Here is a 26,946-nt window from a genome sequence, read left to right as displayed (position 1 = left end):
ATGAACAACTACAGATATGACCAGACGAATAGTCCCAAGACGGGCTACTGGAGAAAAAGTCTCAAAGAAGTCAACTCCATATGTTTGAGTATACCCTTTAGCCACCAACCGGGCCTTGTACCTTTCAATTAAGCTATTCGAGTTATACTAAATGGTGTAGACCCACTTACATCCAACAATATCTGCATCACTGGGTGAAACAACCAAATCCCATGTGTCGCATGAGAGCAGGGCATCCATCTCAACCTGCATCACTTGCTTCCACGTAGGATTTAACAATGCCTGATGATGAAGTGGAACAGATGTGACATATAAAGCGAAGATAAAATTCTTCATGTGAACCCCAAGTTGTGCCTCACTAACAAACTTGGAAATAGGATGTAATGTGCATTGTCTTTGACCTTTCCTGAGAGGGATAGGTCTGTCATCATCAACATTAGACATTTCAATATTTCCAGGAGAACTTACTTCTGAAGAAGACAATGATGTAGGTTCTGATTCAAGTGGTGATTTGCGAGTGTACACCAGAGGCGGATCATGATACCGAGCAGCTGTGGGAGACTCAAAATGAGAAATAGTCTGTGAAAAAGACTTCAAGGGAAAAGGAGGAATGGGAAGAGGCAGAGAATCACTGTGTTCAACATGTAGTCTAGATGCAGTGGTAGAAAAGTAAGGAACAAATTCAAAGAAAGATACATCTTCTCTAACATGCTCTTGACTGCACTAACATACTCTCGACGGGAGATGAGATCATAACACCAGTACCCTTTTTTATTTTTTGGATATCCAATGAAGACACACTTGATGGCTTGAGAAGATAATTTATCACGGTTAGGTTCAAGTTTATGAACAAAGGAAACACATCCAAATACTTTGGGAGAAAGCGAGAAAAGTAGAGCATTAGGATAGAGAATTTGAAAAGGGATTTGTTCTTCCAATGATGAAGACGACATACGATTAATGAGATAACAAGCAGTGAGAATGGCATCCCCCTAATATGAAGGTGGCATATTTGATTGCAACATAAGAGTGCGAGCTACATCTAGACGATGCCTATGTTTTCTCTCAGCGACTCCATTTTGCTGAGATGTATGGGCACAAGTGGTTTGAGGACGGATGCCACGATTTCGATAAAATTGTAACAATTCATTAGACTTGAACTCGAGAGCATTATGAGTGCGGATAATCTTGACAAGAGAATGAAACTGAGTCGTTATTTCAATGACAAAAGACATAAGAATGAAGGCAACCTCCGGCCTTTCTTTTATTAAGAAAACCCATGGCAATCTAGAAAAATCATTAACAATAACTAAGTAATAATGACACTGTGATCTACTAGGAACTCTACTAGGTCCCCATACATCAACATGAAAAATCTTAAACATTCTTTGACTTGATGGACTCTGACTATAAGGAAAGGAACTTCTATGATGTTTGCCCAATTGACAGGCATCACACTGGAATGAGTCAGACGGAGAAATCTGGGGAATAATTCTATGAAGCTTTGGCAAAAAAACATGACCAAGACGAAGATGCCACTAATAGGTACTGGAAGATGACTCAAACACATCATTCATGGATCCAACTGGTTGATGTAAATAATAGACATCACCCTCCTCATGGCCTCTACCAATCCTCTTCCCCGTCAGCAAGTCCTGAAAAATACAACACACAGGATCAAATATCACCCTACAGTTATGCTCCTTAGCAATATGACTAACGGACAATAAATTATGAGGAAATGAAGGAGCATGAAGGACATAAGTCAATTGAAGTGTGAGGGATATGAAAATGTTTCCTTGGCCTATAACAGGAGAAGAACTCCCATCCGAAAGTATAACATTGCGAGGTTCAACAATAGGATTTAACTTTGAAAAATTATGGGGAGTCCCACACATGTGTCTAGATGCACCTGAGTCACTAATCCATCTACTACCTTGATAACTTGGGTTATCACTTGTAGAACATGAAACATCAGCAACAAGCATATAATCATTCGAACTAGGGAGCCGGTGAGACAACAATTTATTGTACTCTGCACGACTGAGGATAACTGAATCACTGAAGGAGGTAGGTATAATCTCTGCCTCGAGTTTAGCAACTTGAGTCTTGGATACATTTGGTTTACGTGATGGGATAGGAGGTCGACCAGTCTTATCCCAGCACCTATCTTCAAGATGTCCAAGTTTACCACAATATGTACATTGAAGCCTTCCTCTTCCTCCTATACTGCGACCACGACCTCTTCCTCGAAAATTCAAGAGAGTACCTCTTCCACGACATGAGGTGATTGCTAAGGCTGATGCTTGTGATTCAGATTGGGTTTGAGGAAGAGTGATGGCAAGCCTACTCAGACGATTATAGGCTTCTGCAAGAGTAGGAACATCAAAACTTGTTATCATTTGAACTTTGGCAACTGAAAAATCATATGATAGCCTTGTAAGGAACCGAGCAACCATAGTATTCTCTTGATGAGTCTTCTGTTTGGTGCAACATAAGGGTATGTGTGCATTTAGCCTCTCAAAAGCAGATTTAACAGAGGCATAGTATTGGGACAAAGTCTGTTCTCCTTGCTGTAACTGGTAAATCTCCTGCTTAACTTGTAAAATACGACTCACATTGGTTTCATGGGAATATGTATCACGGAGATTGTCCCACATTTGTTTAGCTGAGGTATAATAAATCAGACCATCAGCTAGATGAGGTTGTATACTGTTCCTTATCCATGACATCACAATGTCATTGTCTTCGTCCCAAGTAACATATTTTTCGGTTCTTTCAATGGGCTCCAATTCCAACAGGACATGTTTTTTTCGATGTCCAGAAACGAACATCATGAAGGTGCGAGACCACCTTGCATAATTAATATCATCTAGCTTAACTGAAGATCCATACGAAAATGGATTCGCAAAGGCCTTATATTCACCAATGACCTCTGCTTTTTGGTCGTTATCTTGAGCACGTGACTCTGCCATAAAAAATAATTATTTGCTCACCAAGGATAACAACTAAACACAACCGGAAAAAATATTTAACACCCCAGCTATTTCTGCGCAACAAGGGGCTCCTGCGGAATTTGCCTCCAGATCTGAATAGCGATCAGATCATCACCACAACCACAAAATGTATAAGTTTTTTTTAGGCAAAGACTATCGACTTCAAGACTGGAATAATTTTTTAAGCAACGACTCCCAACTTTGAGACTGAACCACCTACCATTTTATCTCCACGATAACGGTCTGATTGCATACATACGACAACGATCTGATCGCATACATACGACAACGATCTATTTTTTTTTCAGATCACTATTTCAGGTCTGATAGCTGACTACAACAGAGTTTAACAACCTCCATTAAACTTTTTTTTTAACCCAAGACGACACCTATCAGATCTGAACCGTGACCTATTTGTTTTCAGATTCATTCGCTGTCTTCAGGTCAACGTGTTTCTCCTTATGCGTCACAAAGATCGGACATGACCACAAGCGGATCACGATCCACGACGTCAAATACTTCTTCACGCTTCACGATCAGCAGCGGCCTCTTCATCACGATCAGCAACAGCCTCTTCATCACGATCAACAGTAATAATGTCATCCCATAAGGGAGACCCGCTCTGATACCATGTTACAACTATCAGTCGTTTGATCAATCTTAGAGAGACGAGAGTGAGAGAGAGATAACCGAGAGAGAGAGAGAGGAAAGAGAGAGGAGAGAAACGAGAGAGTGAGGAAGAGAGTTCGTTCCTTCATTAACCCTAATAACCTATTTAAATAGGCGATTAGTAAAATGTGATTACAAGTAGGCATACGTAATTGTGCTAAATTACGTATGACCACCCTAGGTTTATGAATATTACTTTTAACTATATATATATATATATATATATATATATAGAGAGAGAGAGAGAGAGAGGATGGCCAAGCACACAAGCATAAAATACATACAAAATAAGTTAATTTTAATATTTTTTAAAATTATTTAAAGTAAGAATTTTAAAAAGTTATTAATTATAAACATGATAGTCATTGTCAAACTCAACCATAATAGAATAATATTCTGAGGGATGAAAAACAATGAAAATCATGCACATATATATTTATCCCAAAAGACTTATTAATGAATCATAAATTTTTCATCATTATTAATACTATGAAAGAATAACTCCATAACAAACCAACTTTAGACAACAGAAGATATAAATAGGCATGGATCAATTAGACGTACTATTTCAACTAACAATTACTGCATATATGATTGAATTATGCAATAATTTAGAACTAATAAAGAAGTCACATATGGACCAATTGATAAATAAGCAAACTTTCAAGAACACATACTTGAAAATAAGCAAAAAAATAAGAGAATCCTAATGAGAATTCATACAAGTAAAATAGAAGTATCCACACACTCAAGAGCAATCAAATGCACACAATAGCTACTATGGGCATACACATGCAAGATTTTACTAATGAAATGCTTAGAAAAGTATATAATAAAATATGCAGAATTTTAAAAAACAAAGTGTAAAAGCACATATAAGTCCAAGCATTGTAATATAAAGATACGAAAGCACAATAAAACACAAAATTGCATAAGTATATGTCCATTATGAGACAATACAAAGAGCCAACAATGGGTAATATAAGCAAAATATATATTTGTTCATTGAATAAATGATTGAAAAAATATAACCTTATACAAATTATGCAAGACAATTAATCATTTGATAACTCATGCAACTAAAGCATATACAATGCAAAATGCATGAAAATATTTCAACAATCATTTCCCATAAAAGAAAAAATGAGTTTAGACAAATTACGAATAGATGTAAAAATTCTCAAACATTTGAATGAATTTTACAAATTAGAATATTGGTTTACCACAAACAATCACCTTCAAGGCCTCAAAACCTCAAATTTCAAGTGTATTAGCGACTAGAACAAGAGCATAAACATCATGCCACTAAAGGGCCGAAGACACACACGAGGGTGTGTATAAACATCTTTTGTCTATATATAATGACACTTAAAACCAAGTCTATCAGCGACTAGAACAAGAACATAATGCCAATGAAGGGCTAAAAGATACACACGAAGGTGTAAATAAATATCTCTTATCTACATATAATGACACTTGAAACAAGTGTATAAGTGACTAGAACAAGAGCATAATGCCAACGAAAGGCAAAAATCATACACGAAGGTGTGAATAAATATCTCGTCTAGATCAAGAGTATAATGCCAACAATGAACTAAAATCACACACGAAGGTGTGAATAAATATCATAACGCCACTAAAAAAACAAGTGTATTAGAGACTAGAACAAGAGTATAATGCCAACAATGGGTTAAAATCACACACGAATGTGCAAATAAACATCTCTTATCTACATATAATGACACTTAGATAGGAGGCATAAAAAGGAGAAGACACCCAAGGTAAGAAGACTTGTAATGAAAATACACTAATGCTATCAAAAATATTAATTTTAAACATATTTCGAAGCACCATGGTTTCAAAAAATAGATAGTCATCACAGATACACATAATTATAAACATTCATAATAAAGAGAATGTTAAAAAACAAATGAGTGATTCAACACACCCACAAGCTGAGATCACATAACTGTCAGTTAGAGTCAAACTATAAGTTGACAATCTAAAATGACATAAAACAAGGTGCACACAACTCACCGCAAGAAACATCTCTAATTCAATAATAATAAAGCCAAGAAGAATGATGCATCATATAAAAGTCTCTGATGGACAACTTAAATGCCATAAGGAGGCAATAAATACTCACGAAAATCAATTTTCAAATAAGTGAGTTCATATGTAAGAACTGATTTAAAAGTTAAATTATCAAATCAAATCCTAATGATGGTAGATGTAAATTTTGAATGAATATAGTGCAATCATATGCACAAGTGTCAATTGATGCAATTATATGCAATACAAGATGCTTTATGTCAGTTTTCATAATCTTGAATAAGCAAATAATGAGTCATGCCTAATATAGGCATTCTTCGTAGATGTGGTAGAATTATGAAGTTTGAGAATCTCACAAAAGATCATAAGTCTACCAATGAGAACCAAGTGCACTAAGCAAATCTTATACAAACGATCAATAAATCTCATTAAAGAGATAAAAAAGACATGACTTAAGAAGTTAGAACTAAATTATAAGTCTATTATAAAGCAATGTAATGAAGTATACTGAAATATAATATAAAAATGCAACAAGCATTAATCAAGTCCAATAATGGACATGCATGATGGTACAAGGAAAATACAAACACAAAGTCTACAATGAGACAATAGCCAAGCCTTAAAACGGCAATACAAGTAAAAAATAGAAGAACTTTATTTAAGAGAGTTCAAAAGCAATTGAAGACAATCAAATCGGAGATTCTAAAAAAGATCAATATGTAAGAGAGAAATCTCAAAAGATAAACACATTTTATGTGATCACAAGTCAAGTTTATGCTTTTCAATAATTAAGGCAAAAAGGAGGAAAAGCTTAATCCAACACGTGTCATTTGAAAATAATCTTTACTTAATAAAGCAATATTGCTCAAATATATATGAAATAACACATTAAATAAACCTCATTAAAAATAAATCACGATAAAAGATTATTCTTAATCACATCATAATAATTTCAAAGATAGTCCATACATATGTCAATAAATATATTTTTTAGTATTTTTTCAAAACACATAATATTATAAGAAGCCACATATTCAACTTGAGTGGATAATTACAAAGGTGTTCTCTAAGGAACACACTCACAATACCCACAAAGGGGACAAAAAAAATGTATTTTAAACGAACATAATCACAAATCCCACAAGATGATACACAATAAGGAACAATACAAAAACAATTTTTTTTTTATCAAATGAAATGAGTGAGTAGAAGCATATGCAAAATATAGTTTTACACTATATATATCTATAGTCTAAGATAGATCAAAGCATCATAATCTTTCACATACTTCACAAAAAATATTTATTTTTAACATAACTTCATTTTAAAACTTACCATAATGATAAAAGACAAGAAGCCAAAGATAAATACCGGAATGCAAAACCTTTGAATCCATTTCATTTACCAATACAAATCCTTTCCAAAACCGAAACTTTGCTATGATACCGTCACTAAATGGTGCATATTCCAATGCACTCCAAGATTATCTCAAAGACTCAAAAAAACATTATACAAAACTTAAGAATTGAAAGACACATGTCAAAATGTAAAAAGATAATTTTATTCATAATAAACATTAAAAGAAATAAACAAATAAAATTACATTCAAGCCTCACTACAATGCACTTAACGAAAAACAATGAAAAACCCTAATACCACCCATCACTCTCACGGAACAAAGGCACACACCCTCCCATATTTATAGAGAAGAGAAAATAAGGGAAAGGCCTCAAATGGGAGAGAAAGCTCCCAACGCCTAAAATTCTAGCCGTTGGGAGCAAGTCAAACTAGTTTGACTAGCTCCCAACAACTAGAGTTCTAGCCGTTGGGAGCAAGTCGAAGCTAGTTTGACTTCTCCCATATATATTATATATATTAAAAATATATGTAATATATATCATGGTGAGCAAGAAATACCGGTGAATGATTATTTCAAATATTTGGGATCCATCATTCAAAAGTATGGAGAAATTGATGAAGATGTAAATCATAGGATAAAGGTTGGGTGGATGAAATGGAAAAGTGCAACTGGAGTGTTGTGCGATCGTAGAATGCCATTGCGGTTGAAGGGAAAGTTTTATAGGACGACTATTAGACCCGCTTTACTATATGGTACGGAATGTTGGGCTGCCAAGAGACATCATATTCAAAAAATGAGTGTAGCTGAGATGCGGATGCTTAGATGGATGTGTGGAAATACAATAAAAGATAAGATTCGGAACGAGGAGATACGTAAGAAGGTAGGTGTTGCACCCATTGAAAATAAGATGCGAGAGAATCGTTTACGGTGGTTTGGACATATTCGGCGAAGGCCTAATGATGCTTCAGTTAGAAGGTTGGAGAAATGGGAAAATATATTAGTTAAAAGAGGTCGGGGTAGGCCTAGGAAGACTTGGATGGAGATGATAGGAAAGGATATGAATGCTTTGAACCTCACCGAGGACATGGCATTGGATAGAAATGATTGGAGGAAAAGGATTCATGTGGAAGACCCAAAATGAATTTCTTTTTTGGTTCATATCGCTGACCCCAATTGTTTTGGGATGAAGGCGTAGTTGTTGTTGTTGTTGTATATGTAATATATATCATTATATTATATATATTATTATTACTATATATATATATATACATATACATATACATATATTACATTAGTCTTAACATGTTCCATGGAAGCAGTTGTATATTCTATCTTCTTGGTCTAGCAATGTGTGATAAGGTACAATATTAGTATTCTCTGAGAATGAAATCCATATATGACATCAAGAGGTTTGAAGCCAGCCATTACTGTTAATGTAGGATGTACCTATGTACACTCATATCTATGAATCCACGATGTACTGAAAACAGCATATGATATTTATCTTGACAGTTTTAGAAACGATAATGAAAACATTTTATCAGAATAACTTGAAAGGATTGGCATTTTCGAATAACGCAATTCTATGACAAATATGTTGATGTATTCCAATTTTAGAACTCAATTCAAATATGATTTTTGCTTTATTTTTCTATTTATAATGTTTCCTACGTTTTATGTGATTCCTCTCTCTGCCTTTTTCCTATTTATTCAAAAATTTCTGAGATCTTTGCAAAGGCCAAAGACTTCTGGATTCTCCAGAGAAATTGCTTCAGCAAGAAATTAGAAGGCTAATATTTTATCAGAGAAAGTACTTGATCATTTTTTCTTGTGATAATGGGAACATGCCTTTAGTTTTGGCTTCTCATTAATAATAATAATATCCTGACATCTGCACTGGGTAGTTACAGCTTCCATGATAATCAACCTTTAATAGATTATCATGCCAGGTTCATGCTATTCCTTTGTCGTATCAAGTTTATATTATTTTTTGAATGTTTTTCCATGTGAGGTTATCTTAATGTGTGTATGTTTCACAGTGCAATCATTTTCATGTTCATAACATGATTCTTATGGCAACTAGTATAACTGTATTTAGGTTTTTGGAGGGTGCGAGATGCATTGATCACCATTTTCTCTCGGAATCATTCCAAAATAATATACCAGTGAGAATTTTTAATTTTACTTCTGATGCTGTTTCCATCACTATCATGCTATGCCTTTTCTTTTTTAACAAGTCCAGCATATCTGAGTGCAGGTTCTTCTTGGTCTGTTGAGTGTATGGAATGTTTCTTTTCTTAGATATCCTACTAGGGTGGGTACTAGAATAGTTTTTGATTGGATTCTAAATGTTTTTTTCTTTTCCCTAATACGTTGTTCCTCTAACTAGAGATTTCTGTAAGCGTGCAGGCTATCCTACCGTACTCTCAGGCATTAGATAAATTTGCTCCGCATATTCAGCAGGCATGTTTGTAATTTCTGCTCTCCATGGATTGTAGTTTTTTTTCTTTATTTTTAATATTTCCCAAAATTTGATTCTACAGCTTAGCATGGAAAGTAATGGTAAGCGTGTAACCATTGATGGTGTTCAACTTCCGTTTGAGACGGGGGAAATCGATTTTGGTGAGCCTGGAACTAATGGACAACACAGTTTCTATCAACTAATCCACCAGGTAATGGAATCTCTCTTTCATATTGTGCTGCTATTAACAAGATGTGAACACACGTATTGAGATGGATAACGTAATTGCATTCTTGTACATTGTGGAACTTTTTAATGTTTTATATGTACATTTGATTGAGGGGCATTTTTCTAATTTTGGCATTTGACCATTTTAGTACATAAAAGGAGACTATCAAGGCATATCCCCACTACAAATCGTGCAATTCGGTTTCCTTCTCTCATTTTGAGGATTATTATAACCATCTCTTCTTCCTATTTCTCAAATAATACTTTTACTGTATCAAGGCTTTCAGATCAGATCTTGTTCAGGTCAGTCTAAAATAGGTGTTATCTCATATTCTGCTTCCCTTCCTCTTCTATTCCTCGTCTTTTCATCCTCATCTTCCCTTTCTTCATGATTCTATTTTTAAACCCCAAATATGTTATTTTTCCTTTCAATCATATAGCTGTTTTCTTTTCTTTTGATATGCACACATTTTCTTGTTCTGTTCAGATTCTGAAACTGACTTGTTTCAAAAGAAAATCTTCTTAAACTGAATATAACCTGAGTTTAGTTTTTTTTATTTATTACATTTATAATTCACTCTTGGATCCCTCATACAGAAGAAGATATATAAAATTCTTGAGGTCACTTCATATACAAATACATTTAATGTGATGCCATAAAATAGTGGGTCCAATCTGAGGCGGTTGCATCAAATCTATAAAAACCTGAGGATGTCATTCAAGTTGTGTATGATTGACATCTAGTCTGTGACTCTGTTCTCAATTTGAAAGAGTGCTGAATGGACACTACTAGTATTCTCCATTCCATGGCCATGTATAGTGTATTATTCTTTGTTTTTTATTGGTTTGGTATCTAAGATTGTTGTATATTTGTGAAGACTTGTTTTAGAATCTATAATTTACCAGCATATGTGTTAGTAGTAGAATGGGTTATTTTTTTCATGCTCTAAGTAATTGCCTTTTTCTTCTCCTGTTTTCTTAATTTTCTCCTCTTATCCTATCTTATCAATAAGGGATTGATTTTGAATGGAACATTTTTTGTTACCCAATTTTGTCCCACCAAATTCCTGATTTTTGCTTTCCTTTACGGCTATACCTTGGCATGATAGTATTAAGATAGCACTTTAGTTAATTTTTTATGTTAAAAGAAAACTTCAATTCTTTTCCTAAGAGATTTGGTTGTATAGGTCCTGATTTCCAATCAATCTTTTTCAATATAGTTATATTCATATTGTGGATGGTATCTAGTCGTGGTTTTTTGTTTCTTGTCTGATCAGAGGTAATTGTTTGGAAAAACTTAAAAAAAGAAAGAAGCTGAAAGACATAATATGCAATGGAAAAGGGAATGGCAGAGACATTTAATTAAAAGGATTGAATTGTTAGGATGAGATAACTTTATATTCGATCTTTAGCCAGTGGTGACATGAACCATATCAAATCATGGGTGTTTGCCCAGTTTTTTTGTTTCTCAAAATTTTAAATGATGATATTTCCTGTTAGTGGAGAAACACTGCCTTTTTGTCTCCCCTCTGAAGTTGGACTATGCAAATCAAATTTGCTTGTTTAAAGTTGGATCAATATTTTGAAATCCTGCACAAGTCACTGAAGTAGTCCTGTTACCAGTTTGGTTCACTATTTCTGCTAGGGCTTTCCGCTGCCTGGCTTTTATTTTAATGTCTCCTTAATAAGGTTTAATTTCTTTGAATTTACAGGGGCGGGTGATTCCTTGTGATTTTATTGGTGCTAGGAAGACTCAACAACCAGTATACTTAAAAGGTACTGCCTTTAGTGTTGCAACACTGGGACAAGAGACCTTGCTTCAAAGCATTTTCTTGGATAAAGTTGCTGGGTCATTGAAGCTGGCTATACTTCTCAATTATGTCAATATTTTTATTTGCATTTTGTTTGCAGGTGAAGTTGTCAGTAACCATGAAGAGTTAATGTCCAACTTTTTTGCTCAGCCAGATGCTCTTGCATATGGGAAGGTATGGATAATCTGCCCTATTCTTCCAAAATTTCAAATTGTAGTGATTTGAGATTAAATAAGTTTCTTTCATATTGAGGATTTTCCAGACTGCAGAAGAGTTGCTTGCTGAGAAGGTTCCTTCACACCTGATTCCTCACAAGGTAACAAATAGCATTCTTTTTTATGTTGTTACTTCCATGTTGACAAAGTGTGTTTCTAATTCATGCATCTCTTATTGTAGACTTTTCCTGGGAACAGGCCTTCAATCAGCCTTCTTCTTCCATCGCTGAATGCTTATAACATTGGAAGGGTATGTCTGTATATGATGTCAAGTGTACATTCTCCTGTTACTCCTAAATAATCTGTGGAAAATGTTTTAATTCCCATATTTATGGAGCTCCCATGGTTATGTTTTATGGCCTTTGACTAAAAATAATTCTTTATGCACTCATAAGGAAATTGTGAGGCATCCTGTGAAACCTTTCTAATCTTGTAAGGAGGAAGTAAAATATGCTTACCTCGAATCCCTATAATTACTGTGAGGATACTGCATGCTACCATAAATGCGTAAATAGCACCATATGACATTCTAAATTATGTTAATATAAATTATTCCATACGGTCTAAGACAATCCTATTCTTATATATATAAACTTGTTAAATTTTTGGTGGCTGGGAAGCAAACTCTGTTTACTAATTTCTTTAATAAGTGTTCATCAAGAAGCAAATATGAATTTTCTTATTTGAGAAGCTTTTGGGACTCATGAGATGTAACATATATTTTCTCCACTTATATTTTTGATGTTATAAGTGCTTAAGAAGTTACACAACTGTTCATGCTGGAGGATGGAAAACTGCCCACAATTAAATTCATTCATAAATACATAAAGTCAGGTATGGGCTAATCATATGGAACAGAAAACTGTGGATTGTTGGTGGCTTGATCTGAATCTAGGGATGTCAACGGGTCGGATGCACCCCGACATCCAACCCAAATCCGAATCTGATTAGTTGAATTTGGTAGTCAAATAGGGATCCGATTAGAAATCCGATTTGGGTTCATTATTGAGTTTTTCATTGAAACCCGACCCGAATATGATTAAAATCCGAATCCAACTAAAACCCAAACCCGATTAAAGTGTAACTATTTGGTTTAAAGCTAGTTGGATCTGGATTCGGTTTTAACTTTTCCATCCCACTCTGAATCCGAATCCAAATACGATTCAGTTTTATCTTTTTCTGTCCGAATCTGACCTAAATCCAACCCATTGACATCCCTATCTGAATCCAATCTGTGTATAGTATGTTGAACATATTATTTGCATTTTATGTGAAACACTTTGTATTTTACGGGTAAGACCCGATTTTTCCTCTTATCACTACCATTGGCTGGATTGGGTCCTTGCCAGCCATATATCTAGCAGGTTGGAAGGGGTTTGGCTATAGATCCTCCTTGGATTACATTCTGCCAATCATTATCCAGCTGCTTTCTACATGTAAAATTTTTTAAGGGCCAAAAGTAGTCATGCCTTGTAACCAAAATCTGTCATATTCACAGACTTAAAAGTGGTTTTTTTCTGATCTAGATAGACCCTTCCTTGATGTTGAATGCTTATCAACAATATGTTGGAGAACATTTTGATTTGGATGTGCCTCTGTATCTTCTGTGGTTTTACTAGATCACTTTTGGTATTATCCTGCTAATGCACTTTGGTCTGTGATTGAATTTGCTCATAGCCTTCTGGTAAGGCTCTGTATGGAAAAGTTGTTATGCTTCTTTTGTAATGAATGAAAAAAATGACTATTTAAAAATATGAATTAAGTCTAAAACCCATGACAAATATAAAATCCTGACGTTAGGAGATACTTTCAGAAACTTCTGAAAAGGAAGGTTTCAGCTGGCCTTTCATTGCACGGTCCATACTCATTGAAGTTACTTCACAAAACTTCTAATTTCTATTGATTTGGAGGAAACAAAAGACTTGAGTATATAGGAAGCCTTTGAACATAAGAAAATATCTACATGATATCATATAACATCAAACTTGCATCATAACTCATAAATGCAAAAAAAAATCCTCTGGTACCATAAACCCTAACCTGATACTTTTGGTCTCCTGTTATGATAGCCTGATATCATCACTTGTTGGTGAATCTTATGTGATATTGGTCTTTTATTTGTGATCATTTTCTTCCATGTTTTCAGTTGCTGGCAATTTATGAGCATCGAATAGCAGTGGAAGGTTTTATATGGGGTATTAACTCTTTTGACCAATGGGGAGTCGAGTTAGGAAAGGTATTGGTTGAATAGCTTTATATACTCTATAAATGCTGAATTATCTATCTAACAGTGAAGCCTTTTATGTTGATACAGTCTCTAGCTTCTAAAGTTAGATTGCAACTAAATGCTTCTAGAACAGAGGGAAAACCAGTTGAGGGATTCAATTTCAGTACGACAGCTATGCTTAACAAATACTTGGAGGTAATTATGCTTCTGTCACGTTCCTTTTTCCCCTTCCCCTTTGTGTGTTGGTTGTTGGCAGGGGGAGGATTGGGTGAGGGCGTGGATGGGGGAGGTTGGGCAAGCTGACGGTGCCTCCTGTGGGATTTAGACCAGAGATCTCTCAGTTAAGATGGTGCAAATCTAAACGGTCCAGCTATCTTAGTCAACCCTTTTAACTATGCTTCTGTTGTATTCTGAATTGTGCATCTTGTCGATAGAATGTTCAAGGTGTTTTTCTTCAACTGTACTATTTACTTGCTGAGATATAAGATACAAAGAAAGTGAAAGTGCATGTTGAAAGATCAAGTCCAGATTCATCTGCTCGGCTGTCAGCCAACTGATTGATTGATTGTTAGAGGTTAACCTTACATACCCCTTTGATGCTGGTTTCATGTTCTTTAAGAGGACCAGTCGAATGTGATGGCCAGATTGTTGGAACCACATTAGGGTTGAGTTTTGGGGTCGAATGTGATGGACAGTATCATAATCATTGGGAACTTTGTTTAGAGCAGGGGTTTCAATGGATCACATTAGGGTTGAGTTTTGATCTGATGTTGATGTGATTTTATTGAATATGGATCCAACATTAATGATCTAAAATAGGTTTTGTATCTGGTTGGATTTGGTTCAATTTGATTTGTCATCATTTAAGTTGGACAGTCGATCTGGTCAGACCCAACTCCACTATTATTCACTAGGCTTTTGAAGTTTGAATTTTGTTGAAAGTCGGCCATGAAGTCTATGATCTGATCCTGGTAGGATGCTGGTCAGGTTGCATGATCCATGTTCTGATCTGTTGACAACCTAGTTCAATTCCCATTCTTGCCTGGGTTTAAAAAGAAAAAAGAAAACACACATTGCATGTATATATATATATATATATATATATATATATATATATATATATATATATATATATATATATATATATATATGCTTCTATTGCGGAACTGTACTGCCATAACTTATGAGTGCTTCTATTGTAGAACTGTACTGCCATAACTTATGGTGATATACATTTGATTTAAGATCCAAAAGCAAAATCTAATCTTTGGATTATGTTTAACATGCTTTATTTACTATATTTATGTGTTAAAGTTGACACAAACATGGTGTTTTATAACATTTTTAAGCCACATTTATCTTCATAAATTATGAGCTATTGATTTTTCACCATCTCAAAAATAGAATATTATGGTGTATTAAACATGATAAAACCTTCTAACATAGTAAATAAATGATGCTAAACACATCCGTATGGTTAGATTCATACAAACAAGTGTATACCACCATATGGTATTATGGTATAGAACCACCATATATTTTTAATATATTTAAATAAATAAATAATATATATGTGTGTGTGTGGTTTTTCTAACATTAAACTAGTTGTATTTAACATTAGAGATGGGATCAGGTCAGAGTGTTCTATGTCGTCAGACCACTTCTAGATGTCGTTGATCTCAAGATGAACGACATCCAAAACCTGTACGAATAAAATGACCATCACTTGGATGGGTCTCACTTTTTTTCCAATGTCTTTCCTGTTTCGGATGGACGACATTGGATTGACTTAAAATGAATGGCTTACAATGAGTCTATTCCTATGTCACATGGGTGCGGGTGCGGGGGTGCAGCAATATATATATATATATATATATATATATATATATATATATATATATATATATATATATATAAAATTTATACAGGGGAGGGGTCGAGCCCCTCCCTGTGCCCTCTTTGTGCAGAAAGGAGGGTCCGGGGGCTCCCCCCTGGCAGCGCCCCTTAGAAGATTTTTTTTTTTAAATAAAAAATTGGACACAAATGACCCTGGGTGCGGTCAACGCACCCAAGGTCGGGTTGACCGCACCCGCGTCGCATCGACGTGGGTGCGGCACCCAGTTTGCCGAGTCCCTGTGACATAGGTCTATTCATTGTTGTGATGGGTGTCGTTCATTTTTAAGATGAACGACATCCAAGGCAAACTGGGATGTTTCTCTCAAGTACATTAGTATAATTAATGATATGTATGAAGGAGTAGTAACCAATGTCCGCACTTGTGGAGGGGTGACAACCAATTTTTCTATAACGGTTGGGTTACATCAAGGATCTGCTTTAAGCCCTTTCCTATTTGCTATAGTGATGGATGAGCTTACGAGATCAATTCAAGAAAATGTGCCGTGGTGTATGTTGTTTGCTGATGATATTGTTTTGATTGATGAGTCTAGAACTGGGGTTAATGCTAAGTTAGAATTATGGAGACAGACATTGGAAGCAAGAGGTTTTAAGTTGAGTAAGAGTAAGACAGAATACATGGAATGTCAATTTAGTAAGCAACGAAATAGTGATGGGAGTGTAGTGAAGCTTGGTGAGCACGAAATACCGGTGGATGATTCTTTCAAATATTTGGGATTCATCATTCAAAAGTATGGAGAAATTGATGGAGATGTAAATCATAGGATAAAGGTTGGGTGGATGAAATGGAAGAGTGCAACTAGAGTGTTGTGCGATCGTAGAATGCCATTGCGGTTGAAGGGAAAGTTTTATAGGACGACTATTAGGCCCGCTTTACTATATAGTATGGAATGTTGGGCTGCCAAGAGACATCGAATTCAAAAAATGAGTGTAGTTGAGATGCGTATGCTGAGATGGATGTGTGGAAATACAATAAAAGATAAGATTCGGAACGAGGAGATACGTAAGAAGGTAGGCGTTGCACCCATTGAAAATAAGATGAGAGAGAATTGTTTACAGTGGTTTGGACATATTCGACGAAGGCCTAATGATGCTCCAGTTAGAAGGATGAAGAAATGGGAAAATATATTAGTTAAAAGAGGTCGGGGTAGGCCTAGGAAGACATGGATGGAGGTGATAAGAAAGGATATGAATGCTTTGAACCTCACCGAGGACATGGCATTGGATAGAAATGAATGGAGGAGAAGGATTCATGTAGAAGACCCATAATGATTTTCTTTGTTGGTTCATATCGCCGACCCCAATTGTTTTGGGATGAAGGCGTAGTTGTTGTTGTTGTTGTTTGTTGTTTGACATCCAAGGCATAGGGTGTTACTGTCAAAGATGCCTCTGATGTGATCCTCTCTCTTAACATTATCTGCTTTCAACTGATTGAAAAGACTAAAATACATTTGAAAGCAATGATGCTTATAAACATACTTGATCACTTTTTGTGGTAAAAAAAGCATGTACTTTTCAAATTCAAATTTGTATTTTTTTTTTTTTGAAAAAGTTGCTCAGTCTTTTTGTTTCTGCCCAAAAAAGTGACCATGCATTTTTTAAAATGCCATTGCTTTTAATGGTATTTTGGTCATTTCAATAAGTTGAATGCATTTAATATTAAACACAACTAGTTTAGTGTTATATAAAATAAACCATTTAACTCTTTTTATGAAATCACACTAGAGGAAGATTATGCTTTATATCTTATGAAGACTTTTGCAAATGGGGTTTGCTTTTCCAGATTTCAGTTAGCTGTCAATTGAGATGGCCATGAACATGCTTATTATGGTGGTTTCTTTGTTTACAGGGGAAGTGTAAGCTCCGTACAAGTGCACCTCCTCCAAACTTGCTTCCAAAAGTGTGATGGCGATAATGATGTGTTTCAGGTCAGTCTGTTGGTTCCTGTGCCCCCACATTCAATCTAAGAAAATGCATCCTTCGTTGAGCATTCTCTTGATGAATATGCAATGTGCGTGCTTATACATGTAAGCCTTGTTTTTTCAGGCTGTATGCTGAGCTCTGCAACGTATCTTCAGATCTTATCACCTTGCAAGTTTTTCAGTTTAATAAACTTTTGTGCTTATGTCTTATCCTGCAAACCCCAACTGCAAGGCCTGCTGCTGGTGCTCCGTTCGTAATGGATGTTATTTCTTTTTTGCTATGTATTGTGGTACCTGTTTGAGCTTCTTGGTTGTGTTATGCTTTTCCTTGAAAAGTGACCTTTGAAACTCGCCTGCTTTTCCCATCTGTGGATTAACTTTTACACTTTTCTGGATCAATGTCAAGCAGAGCACTTTGTTTTTCCTAACAAAAATGACAGGGAAGGCCTCTTTGGTTGATGTGTAAAGCCATCCCTATTTCGCATCTGGCTGCATTGAGAAATTAAGCTAGGACCTGATAGATGCTTCTACCAATCAGTGTTCTTATTGGACTTATCTGCAATGTCTATTTGTAGCACCACTCTGTGCTAGAAAGAAATATTGCAGCTAGTATACACTTTAGAGTGTGGTCCTTATCCTACACTCGATTATTTGCGAACTTCAGGTAAGCATTTCGTGTTTAGAGGGATACATTTCAATATTACAGTCAGTTTACCTTACGTGGGTCATAGTTTGAAAGGTCAGCAGGTGTGCCTGTACATGTGCACATGCATGACATGGGTCATAGATTGAAAGGTCAGCAGGTGTGCCTGTACATGTGCACATGCATGACAAGGTATCATGATTCAATATATGGTGCTGCCAATAGGTTGGATATGAAGCATGTAGTTGCCTGAACTTCTGGTCAGCTGGACTTGGGATGGAAAACAGCGGCCCGTCTATGACTGCTTGTAGGACTGAATCCAATCATTTTTAAAACATACCCAGGTCACCAGAGTGGCAGTGGGCCTGAGAAGGTGCTGACCCCTTTGTCCCAGGTTTCACTCCTACCGGGTATGCAGGTTTCTTTAACTGTTGGGCTACGTAAGGGTTTGGGTGTAGGTGACCCCACATGGGGTTTACCTTGGAGGGGGACGGGCCAATTAAGTCACCTGGTTCTCGGGGAGGGTTCCTCATCATCATAAAAAAAAAATTGATATCTTACACTGATCTAATTCAATATTGAAAGTAGCTTAAATTTCCGAACTACCCTAAACAAGGTCATATTTTTAAATTTTTTGTTAATCTTAATATCAAATTCGGCATTCAGTGACTTCAGTCTGTATTCGCTGGTAAAAACTCATTCTCTGCGTTTACCTGATACCGTCTATTATATATCTAAAATCTATGAAAATAACAGTGCCTACAAGGTCGGCCTGCATTCTCATTCAGTATTGACATCACAAAATGTCCAACACCTTTTGGGATAGATCGCACAAAGTACATACTCAATTGAGATTTGGGTCGGTTCCTGGGAAATGTTATTAAAACTCAAGTGGATGACCACCGAGGTGGTCCCATGTGGTAAGCAGGGTCCTGTGCCAAGAAGGCCCAGGTTCGAATGCCTCTGCTACATGGGGCTTAAGAGATATCTGGTAGGGGTCTGCCTAAAAAAAAAAACTCAAGTGGATGTACACCTGATCAGTCATATGAAAACCTTTGGCAAACTCGCATATTCTCTAACCTACATTATACTTGAACTGTATTGATATGTTTATATATCCAATAATATATATACTCAAACCAATCTAACCTGGACACGTATTGCACTCGAACCTGTTTAACGTGCAAACAAACCCAATTTATGCTACATTCCATAGTTGCCAAAGATGAGTACAGGTACGAGATATGGGTACAGGTACACAAAGTCCTCAAAAGTTTAGGGTACATTTTTATTGTATCTACAAAAATTGGTACAAGTTTCTTCACGTGGTTTCCTTAATGATGGTACAAATTTCTGTAAATGGCATCTCAACATTTATGTTATTAAAATAATATCGTCATATATAGAAACTCTAAGAAAAGCAAAAGCATTAAAAATCAAAATATCACCTAATTTCACTATGTATAGCTATAGCAATGGGCTAATGTCTTAAGCAAGTAAAAGCGGACAAAAATGATGCATTTTCGAAAATGCCCCACAATTTACCAAATCCGTCAAATGTACAATATCGCATGTTACCATTTTTTTTTTGTCGATTTTACTCCTTGCATATGCAAATTTTTGAATTTTTGATTTTTGCACGTCATGACGCTAAAATAATACTCACGAAACTAGTCAACAAAATTGCATTGGAGGTTGTGATATTATAAAAAAGTTTTCGAAATTATAAGCAATTTATGAAACTCTTTACGAGTCTCACACGATTACTAGCAAAAATCATAAAATTTATAGAAGTTCAATAATTGCTAAATTGCTAACGAGTATCACATGAAGTATTGCAAAATTATGAAAAATTGTGAATCTGATATTGTTCAATTTCTTATTTGAATCACACCCGTATTGCAAAATTATTTTTTCTTGCGAAATTGTCCCATATAAATGACATGTTTATTTTTTTTCCGTTTGTATCTGAAAAGAGTGGTAACCCCAATCCTCCTACCTCTAGAACTTCAACCCTTCCAGCCATTCCTGTGAAAGTTGTTCGCTATATCTTGTTACCCTATATAAACATGAAATATTTGTCATTGGATTTACCATTTATAGTTTACGATTTTTAAGAATCTTTGCATGTAATATAGTTTCTTCTTTTTGTTTGGTTGTTATTGTGGACTTGTTATGTTTATATATGTTTCACTCTTTAAGGTTTATGATCTTTAGGGATTTCCCTATATAGTTACCTATAAAATTTGGCACCAATATGCATAATGGAATTTGCAAAATTTCTTATTCAAATGCACTTATTGCAATACCTGCAGATTTTTAATGATTATTAAATAAAAATAAAATAAAATTATATCATAAATGTGGTCTGAATTCTTATTAGTAATTGAATTTTTATATTTGAATTGAATTGGAATCCAAGTCGGATGTCAAAAAATATCTTATCCAATTGACATCTCTAAATTCATATACAATCTGGGTCTTGGATACTTAAGACAAACCCAAGTAAAGTGGGACATTCCCGCCTACTTGCCTTATCCAAATAAAAATAATTAATGAAATTAACTAAATTAAAGGAAATCCTCATGGACTAGGATTTTCCTAAGTTAATTCACTTGTAAATTGGGAACTTTAATTAACTAGGGATTTCCAAGGTCAACATTAAGCTTATATATAAGAGACCTAAGGGGGTCTTGTTTAGGGTAAGTTTAAGAACCCTTCTCTCCCACACGTTACGGGAGAGACCACATGGGAATGAGTTTCTAAATATATGTGAGAAAAAAATGTAACTTTGAAGACTCTCCCTCTTGCACGATTTGGGAGTCCACATAAGAGGATGAGACTCTAAATATATAGAAAGTGGGGCCCATGCCCCAACCAAGGTGGGACACCCTACCTTCATTCTCTATATTCTTAATTTAAGGGAATTATAAGGCTTATAATTAGTTAAGAAAATTAAGAAAATAAAATTATCTAAGGTAAAAATTTATTCGTACAGGTAATCTAAAAAAAAAGGTATGTTATGGAACTTACTTTTCTCTCTCACACATTTTGGAGAGACCTTTTAGGTAGGAAGTCTAAATAGCTCGAAACACTTAAGATTTCCTATTCATATAGGCCATTTCCATCTCTTGTCTCTTCCTTCTCCATACTTAGATTAGTTGTGCACACACACACACACACACATACACACATATTGTGTATATACATATTACATGTATATACATATTACATGTATATACATTTTAATATATTCTCCTTGTCTTTGTCTTTGTAGTGGATGTTGTTGGCATTGCACATTGTTGTGGATACTCTGGAAAATGATTAGCACTCTACCAAATATGCGGTTGTCCTTTCAGTAGGTGTATCTATTTAGAAGAGATATAGTGCCTTTGTGGGAATGCAACTATGTATCCACTAACTGGGCCACAACCTCATTGTTTGCCATTAGAACAATGAAGCAAATATATTTTGATAAAGAGGAAGGATTGAATCAGAATATATATATATATATATATACATAAAAGCCTGTCCTGTCACAACTTATATTTTGATAGTTCAAGTCAGATTTGAACAATGATTCCAATCTATGCTCATTTGGGTCTATTTTAGAACATACATAGTTCCTAACCTGTCACAACTTGATCCACTGTAATGTTGTTTAAATGCATGATCAAAATTTTGGTCAAGCCTGTCATCGGGTGAATTGTTATCACATGCCACTGAATGAATGGTTGATATGAATTTCAAATGTTTATGCATTAAAGTGTGTGCGACATGTAGCAAGGTATGGATGCTTGATATGAATAGTATTTGATGCTTACGAACGAATGAATGTAAATGTGTGTTATTGGCTTCTAAAATTTTATTTTGTTATGAAATTGTGATATCTTATATATTTAAAATGAATATTTGTCTGAATTGATGTTTGAATTCACTGGATTATGTTTCATGTATATTCGTTTTAATTTACTTGTATTGGTTTAGTACCTTCTACTAGGACTTGATGAGTCTAACCCCAAAAATTACATGCAGGTACCGATTGAGGATGCCTTGCGATGGTGGATATTGCGGTGGGTTGAGAGCCAAACCTTTTCCTTTCTTAGGCATTTTTGGAATAGACATTAATTCATTATTTTGAATATTTTATTGACTCTTATGTTATTTTAAATTCATGGGACTGAATTAAGTTATTTATGTGATTAATAAATTCAATTTAATTCAATGTATAGTTTGATAGATCTGTAACCTGCCTAATTTTTTTAATCGATCTTTTTAGCAAATGATTTTCACTGGTAATTTTAAAAGTATTAAAAAAAATCATGATTTTTTGGTTAAAATTTTGGAGCGTTATATTTATTGAATTTTATTTTTAAATTATAGATAGCTCGCAATGTCTAAACGAGTCAATGACCAATCACCCGACACAATTGTGGTGGTTGAGATTGGAGATGACCAACCAAAATATACTAAAGTGCTACTAATTTCAAAAAAAAAAATTCATGAGTGTATTTACCTATTTGATGCAACACTTAGAAAGATTCATACTTGAGAGATGAATATAAAAGCAGAGTTAAGATTGTATAATTTGATGGAAACTATAGAACTTGCTGATAGTAGCGACGTAGAGATGGTACATAATGTTATTATATATCCAATATTGTGCTTCTTTTGTTCAAGTACTCATTCGGTTTAATGTTATGTTACAGGTTTATTTTTTCATGGATGAATTGATTACGATATTTATGCAAAATAGTCAACTATTGTGACATTCTTAAACAATCAAACTAATAATTACTTTTGTACATGTTTGTTAACTCATTTTGTACATATTTGTTTATTTGGTATAGAGATCGTACATAATGTTATTATATATCCAATATTGTGCTTCTTTTGTTCAATCTTGGTTTTTCAATATGAAATTGAAATCTTTTGATGCTGAAATGCATTTGTTTATCTTAGAATAATTGTAGAAATTTATATTTTAATTATAAATTTACATATATTAATTTGAGCACTTTTACATTTGAATAAAAAGGTCGTTCTATATATGTGTATGTATTTTCTACTCACTTTTATTGTTGCTTCTTGCTTGGTTCTTCTTCTTGCTTGAAGGTATTTCCCAAACACTCCGCTTCTTGCTTCTTGCATCCATTTATTACTCTGGTTGCCATGATCCGAAGCACCAAAACTGTTTTAAAAGAAAAATAAAAAGAATCACTCTATTAGGTCATAGGATGAAAGAATTTTGTTACAACTCTTTTCATTTGTTCATGCATAATCTGAAGCAAATCATATATCTCTTTGGCTTGGCCATTACTTTAATTTGTAGCGTGCAACAAACACATGTACCCTGTTCTTCACTTCAATCCAACTACTGTTAAGAAAACCACAAGCAAGAAACAACCAAAAGGAAACAAAGAACAAGAACAAGAACAATCTAACGAAACACAAGAAGAACACAGATTTACGTGGAAAAACCTCTCCTCAAATCCGAGAGAGAGTAAAAAACCACGGCCCCCCAGAGAGAAATCTTATTACTCTTATCAGACAGTTACAAGCTAGGGAAAGAAAAGCGAGAATATAAATAAGACAAGGGTGACAACCCTAACCCTAACCAAATCGGGTCGGATCCACTGAAAACCGGGTCCCAAACATAAGTCCCAAAAAAAATTCCGCGCCGGGGGGAGCCCCCGGACCCCCCTTCCTGCAAGGGCAAAAACAGTGAATCAGGCTCCACAACTCATCAACTACATCATGTCTGCTTCTTCAACCCTTTGTTCTTAGGTTTAACCGCACCATGCAAGCAAAGTGATCTCCCCGCACTCTTATCGATTTGTTTCTGATCATGGTGCTGAAAAGCTTTAATCCCTCATCAGCCATGCTGGTATGGCTGCAAGCATATAGGATTCCAACATAAGTAACATCATCTGGTTCAAATCCACAGTCCATCATTTCATGAAAGATTTGAATTGCTTCTTTTCCATGGCCATGATGTGCATAAGCAGCAATCATCCCATTCCAATAAACCACACTGCCCTATAAAAAAATCAGTCAGGCAGTTTCAACCTCTCCGCATTTTGCATACATACTGATCAATGCCGTGTCAACAAATGAATTCAAGTGGCATCTAGTTTTACAAACAATTTGATGGATCTGCTGTCCTTCACCCAGCCCAGCCAGACTGCTACAAGCACCAAGAACACTAACGAATGTACCCTGGTTGGCACTAATACCAGCCCTCTGCATCTTGGAGAACATCTTTATTGCTTCTTCACTGTGACCACATTCTGAGTAACCCATTATCATTGTTGTCCAAGTGACCACATTCCGCTTACTCATTTCACTGAATAGCCGTCGCGCCATTTCCATATCACCAATCTGGATATAACCCGTTATCATCTTGTCACAACTCGCAAAAATCTCGGTTTCGTGATTTTCTCGGAGGGAAAAAACTTACAATATTTCAAAAAAATTTGCATTCCTTTTGAGACCTAAAAAAAAAAAAAGTAAATACATATTAAAAGATGCATGAGGCGTTTGCATGTCACAGAAAGTGGGTTATTTTCAGCAAAAACGCATAGCAGGGCCTACAGTAACAACACAAACAGTAAAATCGTATTTCCGCAGAAAACCTTCCACAGGCGTGCCATTTTACACGTTGGAGGTGGGTTTTTAGCAGAAACTGTTCTCGTAGTTGGGATCCGATTCTATTTCCGCGGCAGTGGAATCCACAGAAGACGGTGCTGCGGCACCCCAATTCCCTGACATGCAAACGCTCTCTCTTAGGAGTTAATTTTTTTTCATATGTTTTTTTAAGTGTGAGCCGATGTCAAAATTATGCCGATTTTCAAACGATTCGCGATTCCCCATTCTGAACTGAATCGGCTACTTTTTCACCAGTAGATGACACATGTCAGGAAAATAGTAAATAATATTAAAAATAAATTTTATTTAAAAACTAAGCCGAATCATCTCGTTTTGTAAGCTGATTAGCACAATGGTGTGAGGTAGGGATGTCAACGGGTTGGGTTTGGTTCAAATCCAGGTGTGACAGCCAAGGTTGCCAGAAACCACGTTTTTTTAGGTGCATGTGAAAGGGAAACAAACCGAGACATGCATTGGGAAACATAGGAAACGGTTTAATAAGATATGTTTCTCTCAGGTTGGTCTCAAAATTGTTCCCACACGTTTCGGAAACGTGTTTCACATTTTGAAAACGATTTTCTATGCTCCTTTAGTGTTTTCGGTAACCTTGGACAGGGAGAAGCCAGGAACCTAAACCAGGGTGGACACAAACTCACTGTAAAAAGATAAAAATAATTACTAATAAACTACTAACAATATATTTAAAAAATTAAATAGCTATTATAAAGCTTACTATGTCACAAGGACACACAAGAGGACCTCTGGTGCAGCCACTCGTCGTGCCCTCAAATACCTCCTCTCGCTGGAGGCACTGCCAAAATCAATCGACGCTTTCGTTGTGCCTCACACGAGCACCACCGCCGTTAGCATCTTCGGATGTGCCTCCTACTCGATTCCTCCGGCAGGGCCTCGCTGCGGATGATGTGCATGTTCTGCTCGGCAGAGACCTTGACGTGCTCCTTGTCCAGGCCCGACATGTCCATCCTCAACCGGAGTGTGTTCCTATCCTCCGCCTCCTGTGCTCCACCAGCTACCTGCAGAGGCCGCCTAGATCTCCCCTCTCTCTCCTTCATGTTTCTTTCAATTTTTTTTGGACAGTAAAGGGGAACCCGATATGAGAGGGAAGAGGAAGAGGCAACAGTTGCTGCCTCTTCCTCTTCTCCATTTTTTTTCAGCCTCTGTTGTAAAAGAGGGGAGGCCTCTGGGGTTTCCCTCTTTTACGAAAAATGAAAAACTGAGAGAGAGGAACTAGGATGGTGGGGCGGCCATCATCGCCGCCTTCGCTGCAAATTCCGGCAACAAATTCTGGATGTTTCTGGTGGCAGTTTTTTTTTTTTTTTTTGTCGAGGCCGATCTCAACTTCAGTAGCAATGCTGCTGCAGTGGGTATTTTCCTTCTCTATTATTGACAGCAGGGATGGCCAGAGTTCGGCAACCATTTGTCCCTGATGTCGGCAGCGATGCCTTTCTCGATAATTTTACTTTCTTCTGCAGCTTCTTCACAGGGTTGTTCCCATCGTTGACTTCGAGAGACGATCGACATCGAGCATCCATGAACACGATACCATTGAATGATCTAAATCAAGGTGTGCACAAAGAAGGAGGAGCAGTGAAAAGGACGAAAGAGTTTTGGTAGAAAGATAATGCACATGAATTTTTTATGTTTATCTTGTGCAGTGTTGGGATCTTATAGCTTTCTTTGGAGCAGCCGTTACCTTCACAGTATAACAATCACAGAGTTCAGATTCTGTAACTAACCAATGAACGTAGAGATATAACTACCTATAACTCACTAATCATG

The 26,946-nt window shown here is 35.8% G+C and overlaps 2 protein-coding genes across 2 annotated transcripts in view; one reads left to right on the top strand and one right to left on the bottom strand.

The window, feature by feature from the left end:
- LOC149842269 (glucose-6-phosphate isomerase, cytosolic-like) overlaps positions 1 to 18,215 on the top strand; it is a 24,943-nt gene extending 6,728 nt beyond the window's left edge. The window contains exons 13-24 of the mRNA XM_089999039.1: positions 9,176 to 9,242; positions 9,335 to 9,391; positions 9,487 to 9,540; positions 9,621 to 9,749; positions 11,479 to 11,542; positions 11,678 to 11,751; positions 11,840 to 11,893; positions 11,974 to 12,042; positions 13,939 to 14,028; positions 14,107 to 14,214; positions 17,783 to 17,861; positions 17,980 to 18,215. Of these exons, the coding sequence (XP_089855165.1) occupies positions 9,176 to 9,242; positions 9,335 to 9,391; positions 9,487 to 9,540; positions 9,621 to 9,749; positions 11,479 to 11,542; positions 11,678 to 11,751; positions 11,840 to 11,893; positions 11,974 to 12,042; positions 13,939 to 14,028; positions 14,107 to 14,214; positions 17,783 to 17,839 (823 nt within the window). The 3' untranslated portion in view covers positions 17,840 to 17,861; positions 17,980 to 18,215. The remainder of the gene's footprint in view (positions 1 to 9,175; positions 9,243 to 9,334; positions 9,392 to 9,486; positions 9,541 to 9,620; positions 9,750 to 11,478; positions 11,543 to 11,677; positions 11,752 to 11,839; positions 11,894 to 11,973; positions 12,043 to 13,938; positions 14,029 to 14,106; positions 14,215 to 17,782; positions 17,862 to 17,979) is intronic.
- Positions 18,216 to 24,267: 6,052 nt separating this feature from the next.
- On the bottom strand, positions 24,268 to 26,219 carry LOC149842268 (pentatricopeptide repeat-containing protein CRR2, chloroplastic-like). The gene is made up of 3 exons (XM_090000624.1): positions 26,094 to 26,219; positions 24,643 to 24,879; positions 24,268 to 24,537 (listed from the first exon to the last, which is right to left on the bottom strand). Exons 1-3 carry the CDS (start codon positions 26,217 to 26,219, stop codon positions 24,268 to 24,270), a joined length of 633 nt encoding a protein of 210 aa, XP_089856750.1.
- Positions 26,220 to 26,946: the final 727 nt, after the last annotated feature.

This window comes from Nuphar pumila, chromosome 3 (genome assembly GCF_984573655.1).
Source record: "Nuphar pumila chromosome 3, dmNupPumi1.hap1.1, whole genome shotgun sequence".
In the NCBI taxonomy this organism is placed as follows: domain Eukaryota; kingdom Viridiplantae; phylum Streptophyta; class Magnoliopsida; order Nymphaeales; family Nymphaeaceae; genus Nuphar; species Nuphar pumila.
This window is presented reverse-complemented; position numbering and strand designations above follow the sequence as displayed.